The sequence below is a fragment of the Semicossyphus pulcher genome, unplaced genomic scaffold (assembly GCF_022749685.1).
Source record: "Semicossyphus pulcher isolate SPU_LCO1_2020_fin unplaced genomic scaffold, fSemPul1.0.p SCAF_3, whole genome shotgun sequence".
Taxonomy (NCBI): domain Eukaryota; kingdom Metazoa; phylum Chordata; class Actinopteri; order Labriformes; family Labridae; genus Semicossyphus; species Semicossyphus pulcher.
This window is the reverse complement of record NW_027211704.1, coordinates 16,827,317-16,846,675: the sequence shown is the minus strand read 5'-3', so window position 1 is coordinate 16,846,675 and position 19,359 is coordinate 16,827,317. Positions and strand designations below refer to the sequence as shown.

The window sequence follows — 19,359 nt, the reverse complement described above, 5'->3', positions numbered from 1 at the left end:
CGGAGTTAAGCTTTTAAAAACTCTGACATGATGATCCCTGTGAGCTGAAAAGCACTGATCTCTCCACAATGCAGGATTATTTTATGTGCATGCATGTGTGTGAGCGTGCACACAACTTATTAGCCACTATTTAAAAGTATCTAAAATGTTGAATTCATCCATTATTATTGGTGTACAAAGACGACCTTACCTTTGCGTCCTGCAGCCACGCTGGACTTCCTGGCCCACTTGAACGGCGTCTGCATGTCCTTTTTGTCCTCATCTGACAACAGTTTCTCCCGGCTGGTGTCTGAAATCTTGCACACAGAGACAGACATCGGAGTGTGTGAAATACCATTTTAAAAAGCCGACATTAAATTGAAATCACATTGTCCTCTTTGTCAAAAGCAGGTGATATATTAAAAGCATTTTATAGATCAAATGCATGTGTCTAAGTGTGGCAGATTGAGGGTTCAAACAAAGTGAAGCAAAGAGAAGGTAATTGACATAATTACACCACTTTTCCGCTCTACTTCATCTCTCTCTCTCTCCCTGCCCCACTCTCTTTCCTATTTTGGATTCAGCTTAAGTGGTTCTTTATCTTATCTGAGGAATTTCTCTGAGAGGACTTAACTGATGGGGAGAGTGTACAGGACAGCATCAAATCCAAAGCGGGGGTAATGTCAACTTAAAGGGAGAAAACTTAAAAACAGGGCTGGTTTTTTTCGAGTTACTAAATAAAAGTGCGTCCAGACTGAGCATCATGATGATGGCATCTTAAAGTCACACTGTTGTGCGCCTTGATGTGTTGTCAGAATTAGAAAGCAATGCCACATAAACATTAAACTATTTTGTTTAAACGCGAGCTGAACGAATGCAAGGAGTGATATATATTTTCTTAAAACACGGCCAGTTCAGAATCAGACTCAGGTTTATGGCCAAGTAGGTTTACACATACAAGGAATTTGTCTTGGCGGTTCAGTGCAAAACAATGTACATAGGAAAAAAGAATAAAAATGTTACATAAATATGTGCAATAAGTGTAATGAATGTGCAAGATGTTAGCAGAGTGCAGTTGTACTTACGCTAAGACTAGCCTGAAATCGACCCAATTTAAAAACAGCAATTAATCAGCCATAAAATGGGCAGCAGCACTGTTTTGGTCTTATAATACAATAAATATATAACTAATTTCAGTTTGATAAAAGGAATCACATTAATGTTGCTTTAGGAATCTACACTTTTAAACTGCATCAAGGTGAAGATCATCTGACGCAAAGACGTGGACACAAAAGTTGCAGCATGCACACAACATCCTCACTCTCAGGTGTAATATTCATGTTCTTAAGTTACTAAAAATGGGTCTCACTCATTTACACTTCACCCTTTTACAGCATCTGTGTTTAATATTCAGGAGAAGCCTGTTGATAAATGATTCATGCAAGTTTTCAGCATTAAACTTCATCAAACGCTGGACCAAAAACACTCACTTTATCAACCCTGTATCCCAGAAGTTGCTCAGTCCTCCCTTGCACTTTTGCCAAAGTCTTCACCTTGCATCACTCGATCTTCCTCCCTCTTGAGTTTGTCCTTATTTAGCGCTACTTTTTCATCTGTTTAATGTCTCAAAATTCAGGCTCATTCTTCTCCTCTCGTTTCAACGTCCACTTCAAAAGACAGAAAACAAGCTGAGAGTCTTCAGAAGAAGATCTCTGCCATCCTGCCTGACGTCCAAAGGAAGGCGAAAAAGTGGACAATCTATGCTTTGCACCAGGTTTTTTTTCTCCTCTGGGGCAGTGAGGACAGCTGTTTAATTGCAGTGGGATCTGACCTCAGGCCCCTTTTGGACAAGTGGAGGATCAATCTGTCCAGACAGGTCCAGCCACGTCCCACGAGACCCATAGGCTAAATTCAGTCTGAGAATATTCCCAAAGCAGGCGTTTTAACTAACTCAGAATAACTGCAGAAAAAACTGCTTTTTTATTACTAAAAGTAAACCAGACAAATTGTATGTATTATTCTTTCTGGTGCATTTTTATACCAGTTTCTACAACCCAGACTGCTCTGCAAGTCCTGCAGTGGAACCAAGAATACACTAAAATCCTCTTAGACCTCGCCGCATTGAGCACAGATGCTTTCTCGTTTTAAATCACGCAAATAAAGTTCTGATTTTCAGGTTGTAGATTAAAATGCACACCAGTTTCATTCTAAGAAGAGCAAGTTTTAAAGCCTAAAATCTGAGCCTGAGAAGTGTGCGAAATGTCCGCAGCCTTTAGGTAAAGCAGGGAAATATCAAGGTTCAGTTTCGGCTGTTGCTGCTGTTCTGACTTTTCTCGCTGTCTTGACTCTTGAATCTGGCATCTGTCCCATCTATTCAGAGCAGTCTGGTCACCTCTGATGGGATTTGATCATTTGTCTGTCTTAATTAATTAGATTCCTCCGGCTTAAGGAGCTTACAGTTAACATTTATACATTTACAATTGGATTAATGACTTTTTCTGTGCCTCGAATGAGGCAGAAATGAAAGACAGGTGTGACTGCTAATGACATGTGCTTTTTAGCCTTCCTGTCAGTTTTCTTTTCCACTTTTTCTGTTATAAATAAGTAAGAAATAAAGTGAAAAAGGTGTAGAACTTAAAAAAAACTTTTGTTTAGCCATTTAAAAAAACATGTAAGGTGGACTAAACTGCAGTTATGTCTAAAGCTGAAAGTGGCTGGAGCAGGAAGTAATCCCCTCTATAAAGCTGCCGTAAGTGGGATGAGCCGAGAACAGGAGCTGAACACACAGTGTCTCTGTGAAGACTCTGTGAAGACTCCTCCTCTCAGTTTTATGTCATCGTGACAATTTGTGGGATGGAAATGGGCAAAGTACCTCTATTTACAGGCCCGGGAGGGAAACTGTGACCCGTCAGCTGCTCTGAAAACACAGAGGAAGTGTTGGAGGAAGTCAGGAGTCGCCCAGAAGAAGTCACAGAGGTGTGACTTACACAGTCCCACACGTGGATACAACTACATTAACAGCTTCTTTCTTACACTTAATGGTAAGTGCATTTTTATTATGTGTATGTATATGAGTAAGGTAGTTTGATCAAAGTGATAGTATATAGATCAGATGATGATGGATGGTTGTTGCTGCAACTTCTTCCTCTTAATTGTCACTTCTTTGCTCCAGTTTATGAACTTTGGTTCAGCATTGATCTGTGACAGTTGTGATTTGATATGTCTGTACATATTTCAAAGTAAGACACACTTTCTTGTGCAACTCAGTCACAACAGAAGACGTGTGTTTCACAGGAAGACCTGGAAAACAATTCATTGATTCATTGATCCTGATATTTTGAAAAATGATCTCAAATCATATTTTTGTTGCTCTGATTTTAGTGTCAGGAACACTAAAGTACAAACTAAGTGTAAACCTTTACATGTGTGTCTACTTCACATGTACAGGAAAAACACATTAGTCATTAGTTTAGTAATCATATTGGCTTCAGATTGCAGTACGAGAGCCAAAACACGAGCCGACCAGGCCCACGTGCAGCTGAGGATATTCTGAGATGGATTGTTCCATATTTAGCCCTCCTGTATGTTCAGCGGGGCTTTCAGATGCTGATCCAGTTACTCAACAGTAAAGGCACACTGAGCTCACACAGCCACGCCCCTCCATGACACACACTCATAATCCCTGACAGACAGACTCATGTTACCCGGGGTCAATCTGACAATAAGCAAACTTTTGATCTTTCAGTTCAGGCTCATGTGACGACTGATATGTACAGCATGTTGAGGTGACTGTGTTGTCTTGTAGATGTAGTTTACAGTATCATCTCACCTGTTCTGCTGTTGCAAGATGGCCACCGCAGCCGAGGACCCCCACCTGGGCTCGGGCCCCGATGAGGACGACGTGTCTATGTCGGGGAACGGGTCCGACTCAGACAGCATTCTCTCTGATGACTCGGTGCTTCCTGACTACAGGTCCGAGGTAACAAACGGACAAACAGCAAAAACTCTGTATCAAGCATGTGCCCGCAATGAAGCCGTCTCTCTGCGGAAAGTTCTGGAGAGAGGGGTCACAAAAGAGGAGGTCATGGAGCTGGATATCAATAGCTGGGTGAGGGGTTAATCATATATACTGTATATGTCTCAGAATCTAGTCTGCTAAGATGTCTGAAATACTCACACTGTCTTTGATCCTCACTGTTCACCAACAGAACGGCTTGATGGTGGCTTGCTGCAAGGGTTATTTGGATATTGTGTACGGGCTTCACGACTGCCCCTTTATAGACATAAATCACCAGGACAATGAAGGCAACACTGCTCTGATGATTGCATCCCAGGCAGGTGAGTCATACCTAGACAGCAAACAAAAACAAAACAACAATAGTCAGGTTTTATGAACTAATACTACAGTTGAAAATATCATCATAGCATCAAGTGATCTTGAAAAAAAAAAAATTCCGACACACTTGCTGATCTGATCTCTGATTTCTGTGTTTTCCTCCCCAGGCCATATCAGCACAGTCATGTATCTCCTGAATTACTTTCCCGGTATAGAGACTGAAGTAAGAGATTGTCGAGGTTTCACAGCTCTCATCAAAGCTGCTATGACCGGCCGCAATGACGTTGTGGCTGCCCTTGTTATGGCTGGTACGTACAGTATAAGAACAGGGGCAAAGCTATGAAATTTCTGGCATGAGATTGATTGTTTTTCTTAATTTCCCGTCAATTATTCCTCGAGTAATGGACGGATTTTAGTTGTCTTTATTTTCATTGTTTTCATACTTTATTGAAAACTATATATCTGATGCTGCATATTCATTTGGCAACAAATAGAAAATACATAGAAACAACCTTTAAACAATGCTGCACTCACACAGGAGCCGCTTCACTATGATATTATTAGGTCCACTTTTCAAACCCTGACATTAGCTCATTAACTCTTATGGCTCTAAATGAACAGTTACAGCTCGGGTGGTGAGAATAGCTGAGCCCACGGTTTATCCATCCATATTTTAAGACAGCTAACTCGTTTCGTGAGTGAATGTGTTGTTGACCCCAGACCGGTTTAAGGGATCATTGTGAGGACATTATCACATCTTAACACACCGTCCAGCAGCTTAATCTCTGATTTACTAGTCCTGGAGGCTGGTTGTAGATTAGCTGCTAGCAGAGCTATTTGTAGACTGCAAAGGTTTTTTAAAATCTCTGCTAGTCATAAGTTATAAAATATTTTCTTTATTATTAACCTGATGTTTATTATCATGATTGGTTAATCTTTTAGTCTGTTACCAAAATTGGGTTTATTGTAAAGCCCTAATTGCTGCCATCCCAGTTAGCCTAAATCATCCTGTCCGAATGTCTTTTTCAAAAAAGACTTAAAAAGAGTGTAAATCATAAAATTAATTTAACTTCCTTTATTAAAAAAATATTAGGCTTCCTCGGTTTCAGGGTTGTTGTGATGTGTGTGCTGGTTTACTCTCACAATGTCTTGACTTACGGGGACACTTGAACGCAACGGAGCCCTCGTTACAGTGATTAGCCACACCTGTGCTTTCCTCACAATGACATGTCAAAATATGCACCTTGAAAAAGGCCTATACCAATGATTTGTTTGAGGTCATTATTTATGTTTTTAACAGCAGAAAACACTTAGGTGTATACACTTGAGGTGTTTCTGTTTCAGGGGTCTGGTTTTTGCACGCTGGCACACCTGAAAGACATATGAGTTAATTAAGCTGTAAGCTAGAGCCAGCGTTAATGTGATTTCAAACACCTGCTATTCCTGCTACAACCAACCAAAATGTCAGGCATATAAAAAAAAATCCTGTCAGTTGTCTACAGGTCTAAATATAAAAAAAATAGATGAATGTATTCTTAATTTAAATGTTAAAATTAACTTTGAGTTGCCCTCCTCATTCCTCTCCTCTACCATCCTTTGTTTCCAGGGGCGGATATACACGCAGTAGACTCCACAAAAGGAAAATGTGCTCGGGACTGGGCGGTGAAAACAGGTCGCTACGAGACTCTGTTTCGTCTCCGCCGCCTTAAATTGCGACCAAAGGCTGAGCAGTTCTGTGAGAGTTACGTCCCTGAGTGGCCTGAGCTTAACGAGAGGGTGGCTAAGGCCATAGCTGAGAAAAGCGCCAGGGAAAAAATTACCCAACGGCTCAAAAACACATTTGGATTCAGGTTACCTCGTGACCCAGAGGACAATGGGTGCCTGGACCACATGGTGCGTATCACCACCAGTGTCCACAGTCCCCTAATTTCAATTGCATGCCGTCCACTCTGCCCGACGAGCCCTCCTGAGGTGGGGAAGAGGCGCCTGGCGGTCCCAGAGTTGGTGAAAAAACACACGGAAAAGGAATTACAAGAGAGCTCAGTGTGCCACAGTAACGGCTCAGTCTCACACATCATACCCACAATCCAGTCTTCAGAGTCCATCACCACAACGTGCTGCGCTGAAACTGACCGGCGAGGCAGCATCCTCTCTCTGGCTTCCACCAAAGTTGCTTCGACATTTATTCCCCGCAGTATGGCTAGAAGGAACAGTGTGTTCCCTTCTGGCTGCATCCCCCAGATCAACATCAACAGGCCTACCGAGGCAACGCCAAAGAAAGAAAAGAAGAAGAAGAAGAAGAAGGAAAAGGGCTTCCTGGAACCACCTATCTGGAAGTACAAGGAGGTCAAGGAGGAGAAAAAGAGGGAGAAGAAGAAGGCTGAGGAGGAGAAGGCCAAGAAGGAGAAAAAGGAGAACAAAAAAGAAAGCAAGAAGGTCAAAAACTAAACAGACTGGTCTGCTGTATGAATCCTCCCTTTTGTGAACAATATGCTCTTTGAAAATATCTTGGAAATAGTCAGCAAATGTTGAACCCATATCATAAAAACATTATTCTTAAAATGAACTGCAGAGGACCTCGAAGAAGCACTTCAAGGACTCTTTGGGAGGAATTTGAAGATTTTAGCCTCTAGTGTCTAAAGGTTGAGATAAATATCTCATATATTTTGAGTAACAGTAGAAAAAACGTTTATTTTTTCATTAATATGTTCTAAATTTTGAAGTATTAAATAGGACTACATGGGGACTTTTTCAATTCTTATGGTATAATGCAAGAAACCCAGGTTTACTGTTTCACAGGTGCTAAAACATCCACAGAATCTACCTCATCAATGAAATAGAAGACAGACAGGAAGGCACACCCTGTATGTATGTCTACATATATGCAAAATGTAAATACAGACACACATAGCTACAGTAGGTCATAGATTATCTATATTGTTATCTACATTTTAATTTTGTTTTAAGTTATTTTTGCTTCCTAAAAATCACTTGTAAATACTGTAAAGTATGTATCAAAAGTTTTATTGCCATTTTGTGATATTGCCAATAAGATTCAGATGATATCTCCTGTTTTCATTCACTCTATGAATGCATGGATTTCTTGAAATTGCAAATAAATATAGGACAGTTAAAGTTTCAATTCAGTCAATTCATTAATTAGTGTTTCAAGTTTTTTCTTCTTTGTTTTAAAGTCTGTTTAGGCTCATTTTCTTCTGGTTTTCCTGCCTATCACTTTCATACACTTTCTTTGCAGCCATGGTATTAAACTGTTCCCATCAGAAAAGCTGTGATGAAGGAACTTTCTGTGTTTGGTGCAACTTTTCTTGATGGTGCCGCAATATCAAACGATACATTCGGGCCTGTAACTTTGGAACAGCATATAAAATTGTTTTTGTCCTGGATTTTATAGCCCCTGTCTATAATCTAGCCAAGTTGCATAGATCAGTTGTTGCTGTGGACCCAGGGGAGAGCAGTGTCAAGTGGTAGGCCTCTTGAATGATCTGTATGCAGCATTTCTAGTAGCTTTAATATCCCAAGTTCATTGGTGGAAGAGCCACTCAAATCTTTAACTTAAGCAATTGTAAGCAGTTTTTAACTGGTTGTAAAATAAACTGAAATTAATGCCGATGCTTCTTAATCTACATATCCAACAATGCAAAAGATGTATTATTTCTATATAGTAATTTTTAGAACAATCAAGTCACATGCAAGTACCTTGAAATTGTATTCCAGCACAGTACTTACAGTAAGTAAATGTACTTAGTTACTTCCAACCTCTTAAAAAGGCTAAAGGAAGGTAAGACTAAAGACCATAACTGAAGATAATCCTTTGCCGCAGGGCAGTTTATGCAGCTGCATGTATAGCTGGAGGTGATTAGAGACAAACACACTGATAAAATATCGCAGAAAGCAGCCTTTCCTCGATGAGGACACAATGAAAAGGAAGTGTAAGCAAGACCTGATGGTGTTGAAAAACAAAACAACGTTCCATCAAGGATTAACATACGTTATATACCTCATGATGTTGACCTTTAACTTAGATTGGTGGATGCAGACAGACAGACAGACGGATAGATAGATAGATAGATAGATAGATAGATAGATAGATAGACCATCCTCCGTATCCTCTGTGTATGTGCTGCTGCCTGCTGGTGGAGCATGTTACTTAACTTCACACAGTGCACTGACAGCCTGGTTAGCTGTCACCATCACGCCTCGCCACATCTAGCTTCACGTTAGCTAACTAAACGTGTCAATGCGATGAACCGGGACTTTATTGATCATGGCTAACCTGCGGATCTCGTTAGCCGTCGTGGTTGTTCAGACCGTCCTGTACAGAACCTGCGAGGGTGAGCTACTTTTTGTTTGTTTTGTTCATGAGCGCAGCACCGCTGCCATCATCTCGGCGAGCGAATGGGCAGTTAGCTGCTAGCTAACGTTAGCTTTAGCCGAGCCGAGCGACAAAGTCAATTGAGCTGTAGAGAGGAAACCAGGTCAGCCTTACTTGAACAGACATTGGTATTTTTTAAATACAATTTTATGTAACAAAACACTATAGCTCACCGCCTTTCTCTCGCTGTCAAGTTGCCTAGTCTGAAACAGTAGACAAAGGGTTTATTTAGGTAGCACGGACTCAGCTCAGTGATTGATTTCGCTGTAAACAGAGCAAACTGTTCGTCTCGTGCACATATACGGTCAGTGGTCTCGCGCTGAGCTTTGTAATGTCCTTAGCTTTGAGTAGTAACAAAGCTTAACATATGGTTGTTATTGCAGAGTAATATCCGTAATATTCTGTAAGCAGACCCGAGACCCGGAGCTAGTTGAATAATGATGCCATGAGAACATTACTGTGTGTGTCAGGATTTCAGAGGGCTCAAATGTCGATGTAATGGGGATGGATGTCCTCAGATAACTCGTAGGAGACATTAGTAATTTAATACCAACAGAATCCAGGCACAGATATGAAGATGAAACTCTTTTTGAGGATGCTGCTATAAAGATATAATGCACACTAATGTTATTATCATGGATTACACCATGTTGAGCTGCATCTTACAAAAGATTATAGTTTATCAGGATTTGGAGCCTTCTGAGTGTGTCTGGTGTCTTCTCTCAGTATCTTGAATAGTGTATACTGTGTGTATTGTTCTTTTTTAAATTATTAGACTTTTCTGCCTTAAGATTACATGGTATTCAACAGTAGGTTTTTTAATATATAGGCCAAGCAGGATTGGAGGATATGTATAACATCCTTATTTATCATCAGTATTTTCTGAAAAATCCAGCATTGCCATCAATATGTTTACTTTGATTATAAGTATTATATTAAAAACAGTCAGCTGTGAAGCTGAAACTAGGAAATCTGTGTTTTTGCTATATTGATTGAAAGGATCAGTCGAGTATCAAAATAGTTTATTTATCTTGTGAGTAATTTATTAGATTATTGATCAAACAGAAATTAAAGAACAGAAAACAACAGAGCCATGAAATGAATTGCTGCTACAATATAAATGGTTGGCAAATTCTCATTAGTATTAGTTGTATAATCAAAACGTTCCTCCTCTTTTCTTCTGTTATTGCACTCTGAAATCGTGCTAGGAACACATTTAAATGATACAGTATGCCTTTGCATCCCCACACAGTGAACTGCATTGTATTGTGCACATTGAGATATGTTACTTGTGCCCCCCTTATTGTCTTATATATATCAACCATGGAAAATGATGTTGGTGTTAGGGGTGTGGGGCACTTCATAAAACATGGCAGCTCAATCCTGTTGTGTTCAGGTTGAAAACAGAAAAATGACTCATTACTCAAGCATCAGAATTCAAGTGGTGATGTGAAGTGTTTTGCACCTCACGACAAAACATTTTCTTGTGTTGTGATTTATTTTAATCACTGAGATGTTTTTGTTTCCGTCTGAACTGCAGTGGTTAGTATCTTGAAGATTTCAGTCAATAATGCAACTTAACTCTGAGGACTACTCGGAGCGTGACATTAATAGCCCTGGAAAGTCTGAAACGTCAGTCTCAAGTTTAGTCAGCATTTTTCTTCCGTATTTCTTCCCTGGTTGTTTTGCTCCTCGTGTCTGAGCTCTGGCATCTGCCGAGTAGGTGTGGGCATTGTGTGAATCATTACCACAAAATATGTTGTAACGCATTAACTGTGTATTTCCCCTGGTTGACACAGATTACAGTTAAGTCCAACTGCATGTGTCATGGTTTTTTAACAGCCACATACAGCGCTCAAGCTCTGGCAAGGTCATTTTGAATGGAGACCACTGGGGGCTTTGTTGGAGTTACTGGAATGTCACATCATTTCTGTGTCTTCATAACATTACTCAATTTCACTGAAGAAGTATTAGTGTCCTGTTGGTCAGATAACAGTTAATGCTGCTCCTTTAATCTCTGCTCTTACATACTTTCACATAATCTCTCCTCCCATCCTCCCAAAGGCCCAGCCAGGCGAACACACCCCACCCTACATCTAACATTTCCTCTATTTCCTGACCACTCTAATACCCAAACCAACTCTAATACCACCACTCTAAAACCACCGTCTCTGTCTTTTCCTCTTGTTTTCATCATTGCAAGGAGTCTCTCATCTGAAAATGAAACTTTATTACTAGAAATGTTTTTGCATAATGTTACTGTCTAACCTTGTCGGCGAGCTGCCGCACACAAGACTTCCACAAACCAAATTAATCATTTTGTCTGCAACTTTAGCTATCACAAAATAAAATGCTAACAAATCTATTGTCTTGTATGTTTCATGAAAGGATATATTGCACATTTTTAGGTGTTTTGCACGCTGTTATTTCCCTCATGTGATGTGTGCAGCAGGGAAGAAATATGTTGATATGATGTTGCTGTTTTTTAACAATAAATTCATTACATTTGGCTCCCTCTGTCTCTGCAGCTCTTTGGTGTAACTGCACTACAGCCCAGTGCGAGAAAACTGGCTCCCGGTGCGAGACCGATGGAGCCTGCATGGCTTCCACTTCCTTCATCGAAGGCCAAGAGCAGCACATCCGCATCTGCATCACACGGGACAAACTCGTGCCCCAGGGACAACCGTTCTACTGCCGCGGTGCAGAAGGTCTGCTCAACATCCACTGCTGCTACACCGACTACTGCAACAGCATTGACCTCCAAGTACCCTCAGGTGAGAAAAGGACCACACAGCCCACACACTATGATCATTTTTTACTTGAAATTTTTAAAATTTTTGTATGATAGATCTCAACACTAATCGTATGAACTGGAGAAAATACATTATATTAGAAAAGTAAAGTACTATACACCTAAAATGTCAGGCAGTAGCATTTATACTTTGTTTAATTAGTGCATGTGAATGGGGGCTTTGTGATGGTATCTGAAGCATCTCAGTGCCTGTGAAGCATTTCTTACACACTTCGGTGACTCATGGTTCCTGAGAAGTTTCCTGTTGTGTTTTGTACAGTGTCCTAAAATATATTTAGAGAGAAGAATGTTCGTTTGGAAACTATTTAACCAGACATCACAGTTAAAGACATCACAGTATCAATCCCCAGCATAAAATGAAGTTTTTAAGCAAAATGCAGCACAGGTTATTAACTGTAACTGATAATTTAACTGAAGTTTGTCTGCTCGGTTGTTATTCAGTGTGAATATCCTCATCAAAAGGTTGACCTGTTCAACACTAGGAATAATAGGTGTAAAAGACTACAACAATTTCCATTCCACAGTATGAATGTTTCATTATCGTCAAATGCTTATGGTTCAAGAATAATTGATGCGAGAACCAGCTTTTAATATAAATAATCTCAAGGCCCCAATAATGCTGGCTGAATCAAGGGATCACTTCTCTACCGTTCTCTTTTCAGTTACGACTCACTCAGGACTTGGGGGCGGCTACGGTCCAGGCGGAACATGGGGGCTGGTTGAACTAGTGGCAGTGATTGCAGGGCCGCTGTTCCTGTTGTGTCTGCTGCTGCTGGTGGGCGTGTTCCTGTATCAGTACCACCAGAGGGCCTACAGCCACAGGCAGAGGCTGGAGGTGGAGGACCCCTCCTGTGACCACCTCTACCTGTCCAAAGACAGGACCCTGCAGGACCTCATATACGATCTGTCCACGTCTGGTTCAGGCTCAGGTCAGTGCACGATGTAGCTGCAGGCGAGCGCTCATGTTTCTGTTTGCGCTGCTTCTGGCTGCTGATGGCTGATCTTTGTTCTCATCTCTTCTGTGCAGGTCTGCCTCTGTTTGTCCAGCGCACTGTGGCCAGAACAATCGTCCTCCAAGAGATCATCGGTAAGGGGCGTTTCGGGGAGGTGTGGCGAGGACGTTGGAGGGGAGGTGACGTGGCGGTGAAGATCTTCTCCTCCAGAGAGGAGCGCTCCTGGTTCCGTGAGGCTGAAATCTATCAGACAATCATGCTCCGCCATGAAAACATCCTGGGCTTCATCGCTGCTGACAACAAAGGTGCAAACCTGTGACATCACAACACGTTTTCTTGTCAAAGAAAGCATCAATGATTTACAGCTAAGTGTAGCTCCTGTCAGTGTTATATTTGTCATCATGTGTGTTTCTGTCTCCGTCCCAGACAACGGCACGTGGACCCAGCTGTGGTTGGTGTCGGACTATCACGAGTACGGCTCCCTGTTTGACTACCTGAACCGCTACTCTGTCACTACTGAAGGGATGATCAAACTAGCGCTGTCAGCTGCCAGCGGCCTTGCACATCTGCACATGGAGATTCTCGGAACACAAGGTAGTGTTTCTATCAATGTGCATTTGTATTTAGACGTGTTCTTTTCAGGGTTCTATGACGCTTCCACCTTAAAGATAAACCAGCTATTGTGTTATGTATGCATGTGCCAGTTTGAGTTGCAGATGTTCATTTGGACCTTTTCATTGTTTTGTAAGAATAAACGCTAAATTACTTTGATTACAACATTGTGAAAAATGCTCATCAAAACTTTCCAGAACACAAAGTGACGTCGTCGTATCGCTTCTTTTGTCCAACCAACAGTCCAAAATCCAAAGACCGTTAGCTATCTGGCAAAAAGAAACGCAAAGCAGCAGTTGCTTATTTAAAGAATCTGGAACCAGCAAATGTTTGTAATTTGACAGTTTTGCTTTGAAAAATGATGGCAATTCATAACTAAACTGATTATTTGACATTTCATTGCAGCTCTAGTTGAACGCCTCAGTGGTTACAAATTTTCTTGATTGCCCCCCGCATTACTCTCTCCTCTTGTTTCATCTCGACCTCTTAGCGGTTAAAAGAATACCTAAATATAGAGTTCTGGCAGTTATAAAAAGAAAACAGTCTGTAAATAACTGTTTTAAGTGAGAAATGTATTGTGGTCAACTTATAAATTTCCCTTTTGAAACACATTCCTCGTGTGTCCTCTCCCCAACCACAGACTGGAAAAAGGCCTCTCATACTCACAGCTGGTTTTTACCACCGTCTGCAAGGCTTGAATTAAGAAATAAAGTGTGCAGAACATAGTTACATGTTATTCATTAAAAAAATTTAATTATGTAATCGAAGCAGGCGTGTTATATTCTACATAATCCCAAATGCTGTGTATTTTATAGGGAACCTGAAAAAAGGATTTGTTTAAAAATATTATAATAATGTTCTTCATGATGTTTTTTTATGATAAGAAATCAGAAAATGCAATGAGAAAGAGAAATAGATAAATGCATTGTGGAGTAATGGCACTAATGATAATAAGCAATACAAGCAACTAAATGGATTCCCTGTACATACTTTATAAATTTGATACGGCTTTATCTTCGACATGAGAAATGTTTAGCTCTCGTGTCTGAGTCATCTGTTCTCATTGCACTAACCTGTTGATGCAATCATGTACAGTACATGGCAGCCTAACATCAGACACTATTAGCTGCTAAATAAAAAAAAATAGTAAGTAATGGAATATATAATCTAGTTGCTCTCTTTTTAAAGCCGTTCTCTCTGCTTTGGTACCAGTCACAGAAAATTTAACTGGCATTGAGAACATTTTGTTTCACACAAGTGGAGGAGTGTTTTCTATTTTTATCAACCAAACTGATTCCAAAAGGAAACTTGCATAACTTGTTGCCGCTTCCAGATTTTTATAAAACAGAAGTTCATTGTTGACATGTTATAAAAGTGATAAGAACTCACAAGTGCATGTCATGCACATTTTTGTTTTGCCAGGAAAGCCGGGCATCGCACACAGAGACTTAAAGTCCAAGAACATCCTCGTGAAGAAGAACTGCACCTGCGCCATCGCTGACCTGGGCCTGGCCGTCCGCCATGACTCCTCCACAGACACCATCGACATCGCGCCCAACCAAAGGGTGGGCACCAAGAGGTCTGTGTACACATGCATACCTGTGTTTCTCACACTGATGTATTTCATACCCTTCCTAGACTACTCTCTAAATCTACACATTTACAAACTGGGATTGTTTCTATGTCTCACAGGTACATGGCTCCAGAGGTTCTGGATGAGACCATCAACATGAGACACTTTGACTCCTTTAAATGTGCTGACATCTACGCTTTGGGTCTGGTCTACTGGGAGATTGCACGCCGCTGTAATAGTGGAGGTTAGAGTCTTTTGTTTTACTCTGGATATTCAACCTGTGTTGTTTGTTTTTGGTTCAGTAGTTACAGCTGAGATCCCTGCAGCTCTGATCTGACCTCCACATTGTGTTGTGCTATCAGGTATCCACGAAGAGTACCAGCTGCCCTACTATGACCTGGTGCCCTCTGACCCTTCCATAGAGGAGATGAGAAAGGTGGTGTGCGACCAAAAGCTACGACCCAACATCCCAAATTGGTGGCAGAGCTACGAGGTATGAAAATGATTAATTGATACTAAATTTAGATCTACACTGACACTGGAAGCCTAATTCTAGTTCTTATTGTGGAGGTGTTAGTATTGCAATCGTTCAGCTGATTGCTGAGATCCAGGAACGCTGCAAAATCACTAAAAATACACCAAGAGGTTCTCAGTCCCCCAGGCTAAACCTCTTTAGGTGTGGCTAAAATAATCCCTCAAACTGTCTTCCCTTGTAGTTCGCCTGTGCCATTAGGATATGCACATTACCAATGCACTTACTCTCAGTTCATATGGCAAAAATGTTGGTTTATTTACAACTACAGCTACATATATCAGCTCGTATTGGCTTTCCCTGGACTTAAGGTTAAAATTGTATCTCCACAGGTAGTTTGTCCACCAGAGAGCACTGACAAGTTGACAATCATCTAATACATACACCAACAACTCTTAAAAAACATATTTACGGAATAATCATAAAAAATCTTTGTCTTTATTTTATTATGTTACAAAAATCATGAAAGGTTTTCTATGTGTCAATGACTGTATATATATAGATGGACGACACGCCTCTATCTACTCTCAATCTACAAAATTTAAGCCAAAATAGCCCCCGTGTTGGGCGCTGCCATCTTGTGATGGTGATGTCATTTGGAGCCAGAGCTGCACAGTAGAGATCGGCGGCTGGAGCCGCCATAGCCACTTCCGCTAACCAAAACACACACTGTGTATTTAACAGCAGAACAGGCTTGTGTTGGTCTGAGGTTAACATTCACAGATATGGAAACTTCAATGACTAGTGATTGTTTAAGTTACGTTTCCTCTCGCTATTCCTCCTCCACTCTGCTAATCCGGAACAGATCGGCTGCAGGAGCCCGATTTGTCAAAAAGACTGAAAATCATCATTTTTACAGCATCGAATAACTAATTAAAAATAAACTTGACAGAAAAATGAACACTTGGATGTGAATCAGCATGATAAGAACTAACTATAATGACAGAAACTATGTTTGAGAAAAATGTATTTGTTGTGTATTTTGATTTTATAGTTTGACTCATGTCCCATCTGTTAACATGGAGGAGGCGGGCTTTATGACCTATACTGCAGCCAGTCAGCAGGGGGCGATAGAGAGGGTTTGGCTTCACTTTTAGGGAGCTGTCATGTCGTCCATCTTTTTATACAGTTTGATTTAAATGCTCAAATATTGATTATCATTATTATTATTGGCCTCAAAAATCCAGTACTGGTTGGGATATATTTACGAGCTGTCAGATTGTTGAGTTTTTATGTTTCATACCAAATCTGAGATAGATTTAATAACCAGGGTTATATTTGTACAGTTTTTATGTTTTAATTCAAATAAAACACAACACGATGCTTGTAAAGGAACACAGTCTTTCAGATAAAATGCTTTGAATTCTTAACATAAACTAGACTTAATCCTTGCTTCTTCCCCTGCTGTTCCAGTCACTGCGGATTATGGGCAAAATCATGAGGGAGTGTTGGTATGCTAACGGAGCTGCCCGCTTGACGGCCCTGCGCATCAAAAAGACCCTGTCCCAGCTCAGCATTCAGGAGGACATTAAAGTGTGAGCTGAGTCAGCAGAGCACCGAGAAAGAGCACTGATCGAGACCCGACTCCAGACTGCGGGACACTGAGAGAGAGCAGCCGGGCTTTCTACAAAGAACGCACAAAGTCAGAGGATCTGGTGGAGAGTCGCACTTTGTAAAATATTTCTTCATAGACACTCCTGCCAGTTTTGAAGCCACTTGATTTCTGACAAACCCTACCTCGCTTACCCAGCCAAACTACCAAGAACACTTTTCCTGTCTTGTTTCAGCTACTGCTGCCCTACCTGAATCTTTTTGTCCCTCTCTACACTCCATACTAACAAGAACCCTTGGACTTTCTGTGTACTTGTATGCAATAGATAGCAGGATATATAATTAACCAGTTAACATTTTGAAAATCAGTCGCTTATATTTCATCTCAGTCTCATTGAACACGGTTGCTTAGTTGGTAAAAAACAGGATTTTGCAGTTTTTGTATTTTAAAGGAGACAAGTTGGGAGATTTTGGAATTTTTAACTTATTTTTTTCTTATTCTGTTATTTAAATAACGATATATTGTTATTAATATATGGGCGTTTCTGGGGTTCTTGTGTGGGTTTCTCTGGCACCTGCAGCACACAGGCATGTCACAAGCCGCTTCAAGTAGAATAGTCCATCTGCTCTGACTGTGTGCTTTAGTTGTCTACTGATTACCATGTAAGCATGTATAAAGTAGTTGAGGCAGTTTGTGTAAATACCGCCTGTTGACTTTCAACAAGGTGTTTTGAGGCTTAAAAGTCACTGGATTATTTAACATTGTTTAGCTGTTGGACAAACTGCCTGGAGCCCGTCCAATGAGCTGTTGTAAACCTCAGGTTTTCCTTATGCTTACCGATCAACAACTTCTTTTCCCCACTTTTGTTCTGCATATGGAAAGCAAACATGCAGACAGACAGAAATATGGAGGGTTAAAAGTAGCGTGTTGTAGAGAAACAGCTTTCAGCGACTTGATACTGAATGTTTTGTCCTTGATCTTTTTTGCTGACAACAAACTTCACATTGGGACACAAGTAGCACCAAGCTACATGTACTTTATATAAATTGTTGTATTCCCATCTTGATCAGTCCACAGACCACAACCTGCCATGGGAGCCAATGTTGCTCCGCTCCCTCAGATGAGCTGGTATACAAAACATTTGTCCTTTGCGACAGCAAGTACAGCTTACACTGTACTTTAAATGTGAGCAAAAATAGTGAATTTTTATACCTTTTAAAAAACAACTCCAGGAATCTGAATTACATTTTTCTTATCTTGATTTTTATTTTTTGTCTTCAAAGCCGTCTTACATGTTGTTTTCCCCTCAGGGTGCGTTCCCCCTGGCCAAGTAAACTACTGCACATCGTCTAGCTTTTGAAGGTAATACTTGTGTACATATGACCGTTACATTCTGTTTCATGTAGATGCTTAGGTCTTGTTTTAGATAGTTGAATCTTTTATACTGGATTTTTGGTTGTTGATGAGAAAATCTAAGATCAGAATCATGTACCGATGTACTTTCTGACCTCCAGAGTACGATTACTGTTTGTGTCGGATACACTGCTTATGTTCTCCTAAAGCCCTCTTATTACTGCAGAGCATAATTTAACTTTTAATGGATGTTTCCCCTCCCAGCTCCTTTCATCCACCATACAATACCTCCTTAATGTGCAGATCATACGTGGATTGTTTCCTTCAAGCTAACATTGTCAGAAATCACTGTCCACATTTATCAGGAAAAAGGTGCACTTTGTCTGTAGCTGTATGCAAATTCAACAGGTACTGTTTGTGTAAAGTCGTTCCCATGTTATTTATATGTCTATGCTGTGAGTCCATATGGAAGCCTGGAAGGCCGCAATGTGCACTACTACTGACCTCACAGCACTAAAAACCAAATTGCTCTCAGAACCATCTCCGGCCACACGGCCTCGAGTGTTGATTTTAGATCACACCACTGAAAATGAGAATGTTTATACAAATCATGCCAATCGTTTGCTGTACTCTTAAAGCTGTAACAAGAATCAGACTTGTTCCTCGGGAGAAGAAATGTTGAAACTAAATACTACTGAAACGTCTTGATCCCAAATGTGTTTGACCAACACTTTTTATTTTGAAATCACTCGTTAAATGCACTGTATCGTTTAAGTCTTACAGGATGTTTGTAGGAACTGATGGGCTGCACTTTAAGCTGTTGCTTTTGCTGGAAAGATTGGAAAGCTCTACTGTTTGTGTCAACAATATTCATACACTAAAGGGGTATTTCTGTCATATTGTACCTGCCTTACAGTATACAAAATGCATTGTATATTTAAGGATTTTAATACCTTGCACCAAGTATCCCTGTGGAAGAGTAGGAGTCCAAGAACTAAGGTTATACTAAAGGTTGTGACCACTCCAACGTCTCTGTCCAGTCACGGCAAAGACACAACTGCATTCATGTACAAACCCCTTCAGGACTTCAATGTAACTTCTAATATAGAGTAATAAATGCAATTGTTTTCCTATGTTGTGCCTGTTTCTATTACTGCCTTTGTCAAACAGATCACTTGTGATGATGAACTCACGGAACATCATATCATAAAGCTCTACAGAGCGTCTTAGCCTCTTACAGCTCTTCATTTTTGATTTGCAGGCA

The 19,359-nt window shown here is 40.6% G+C and overlaps 2 protein-coding genes across 2 annotated transcripts; both read left to right on the top strand.

The window, feature by feature from the left end:
* The first annotated feature begins 3,826 nt into the window (after positions 1–3,826).
* On the top strand, positions 3,827–6,766 carry ankrd33ab (ankyrin repeat domain 33Ab). The gene is made up of 4 exons (XM_069679029.1): positions 3,827–4,087; positions 4,188–4,317; positions 4,483–4,623; positions 5,922–6,766. Exons 1-4 carry the CDS (start codon positions 3,827–3,829, stop codon positions 6,761–6,763), a joined length of 1,374 nt encoding a protein of 457 aa, XP_069535130.1. The 3' UTR covers positions 6,764–6,766.
* A 1,780-nt stretch (positions 6,767–8,546) lies between these two features.
* LOC138606140 (activin receptor type-1B-like) lies at positions 8,547–19,228 on the top strand. The gene is made up of 9 exons (XM_069678603.1): positions 8,547–8,667; positions 11,237–11,482; positions 12,183–12,449; positions 12,548–12,778; positions 12,900–13,067; positions 14,508–14,664; positions 14,778–14,902; positions 15,021–15,151; positions 16,604–19,228. Exons 1-9 carry the CDS (start codon positions 8,601–8,603, stop codon positions 16,727–16,729), a joined length of 1,518 nt encoding a protein of 505 aa, XP_069534704.1. The 5' UTR covers positions 8,547–8,600; the 3' UTR covers positions 16,730–19,228.
* The last annotated feature ends 131 nt before the right edge of the window (positions 19,229–19,359 follow it).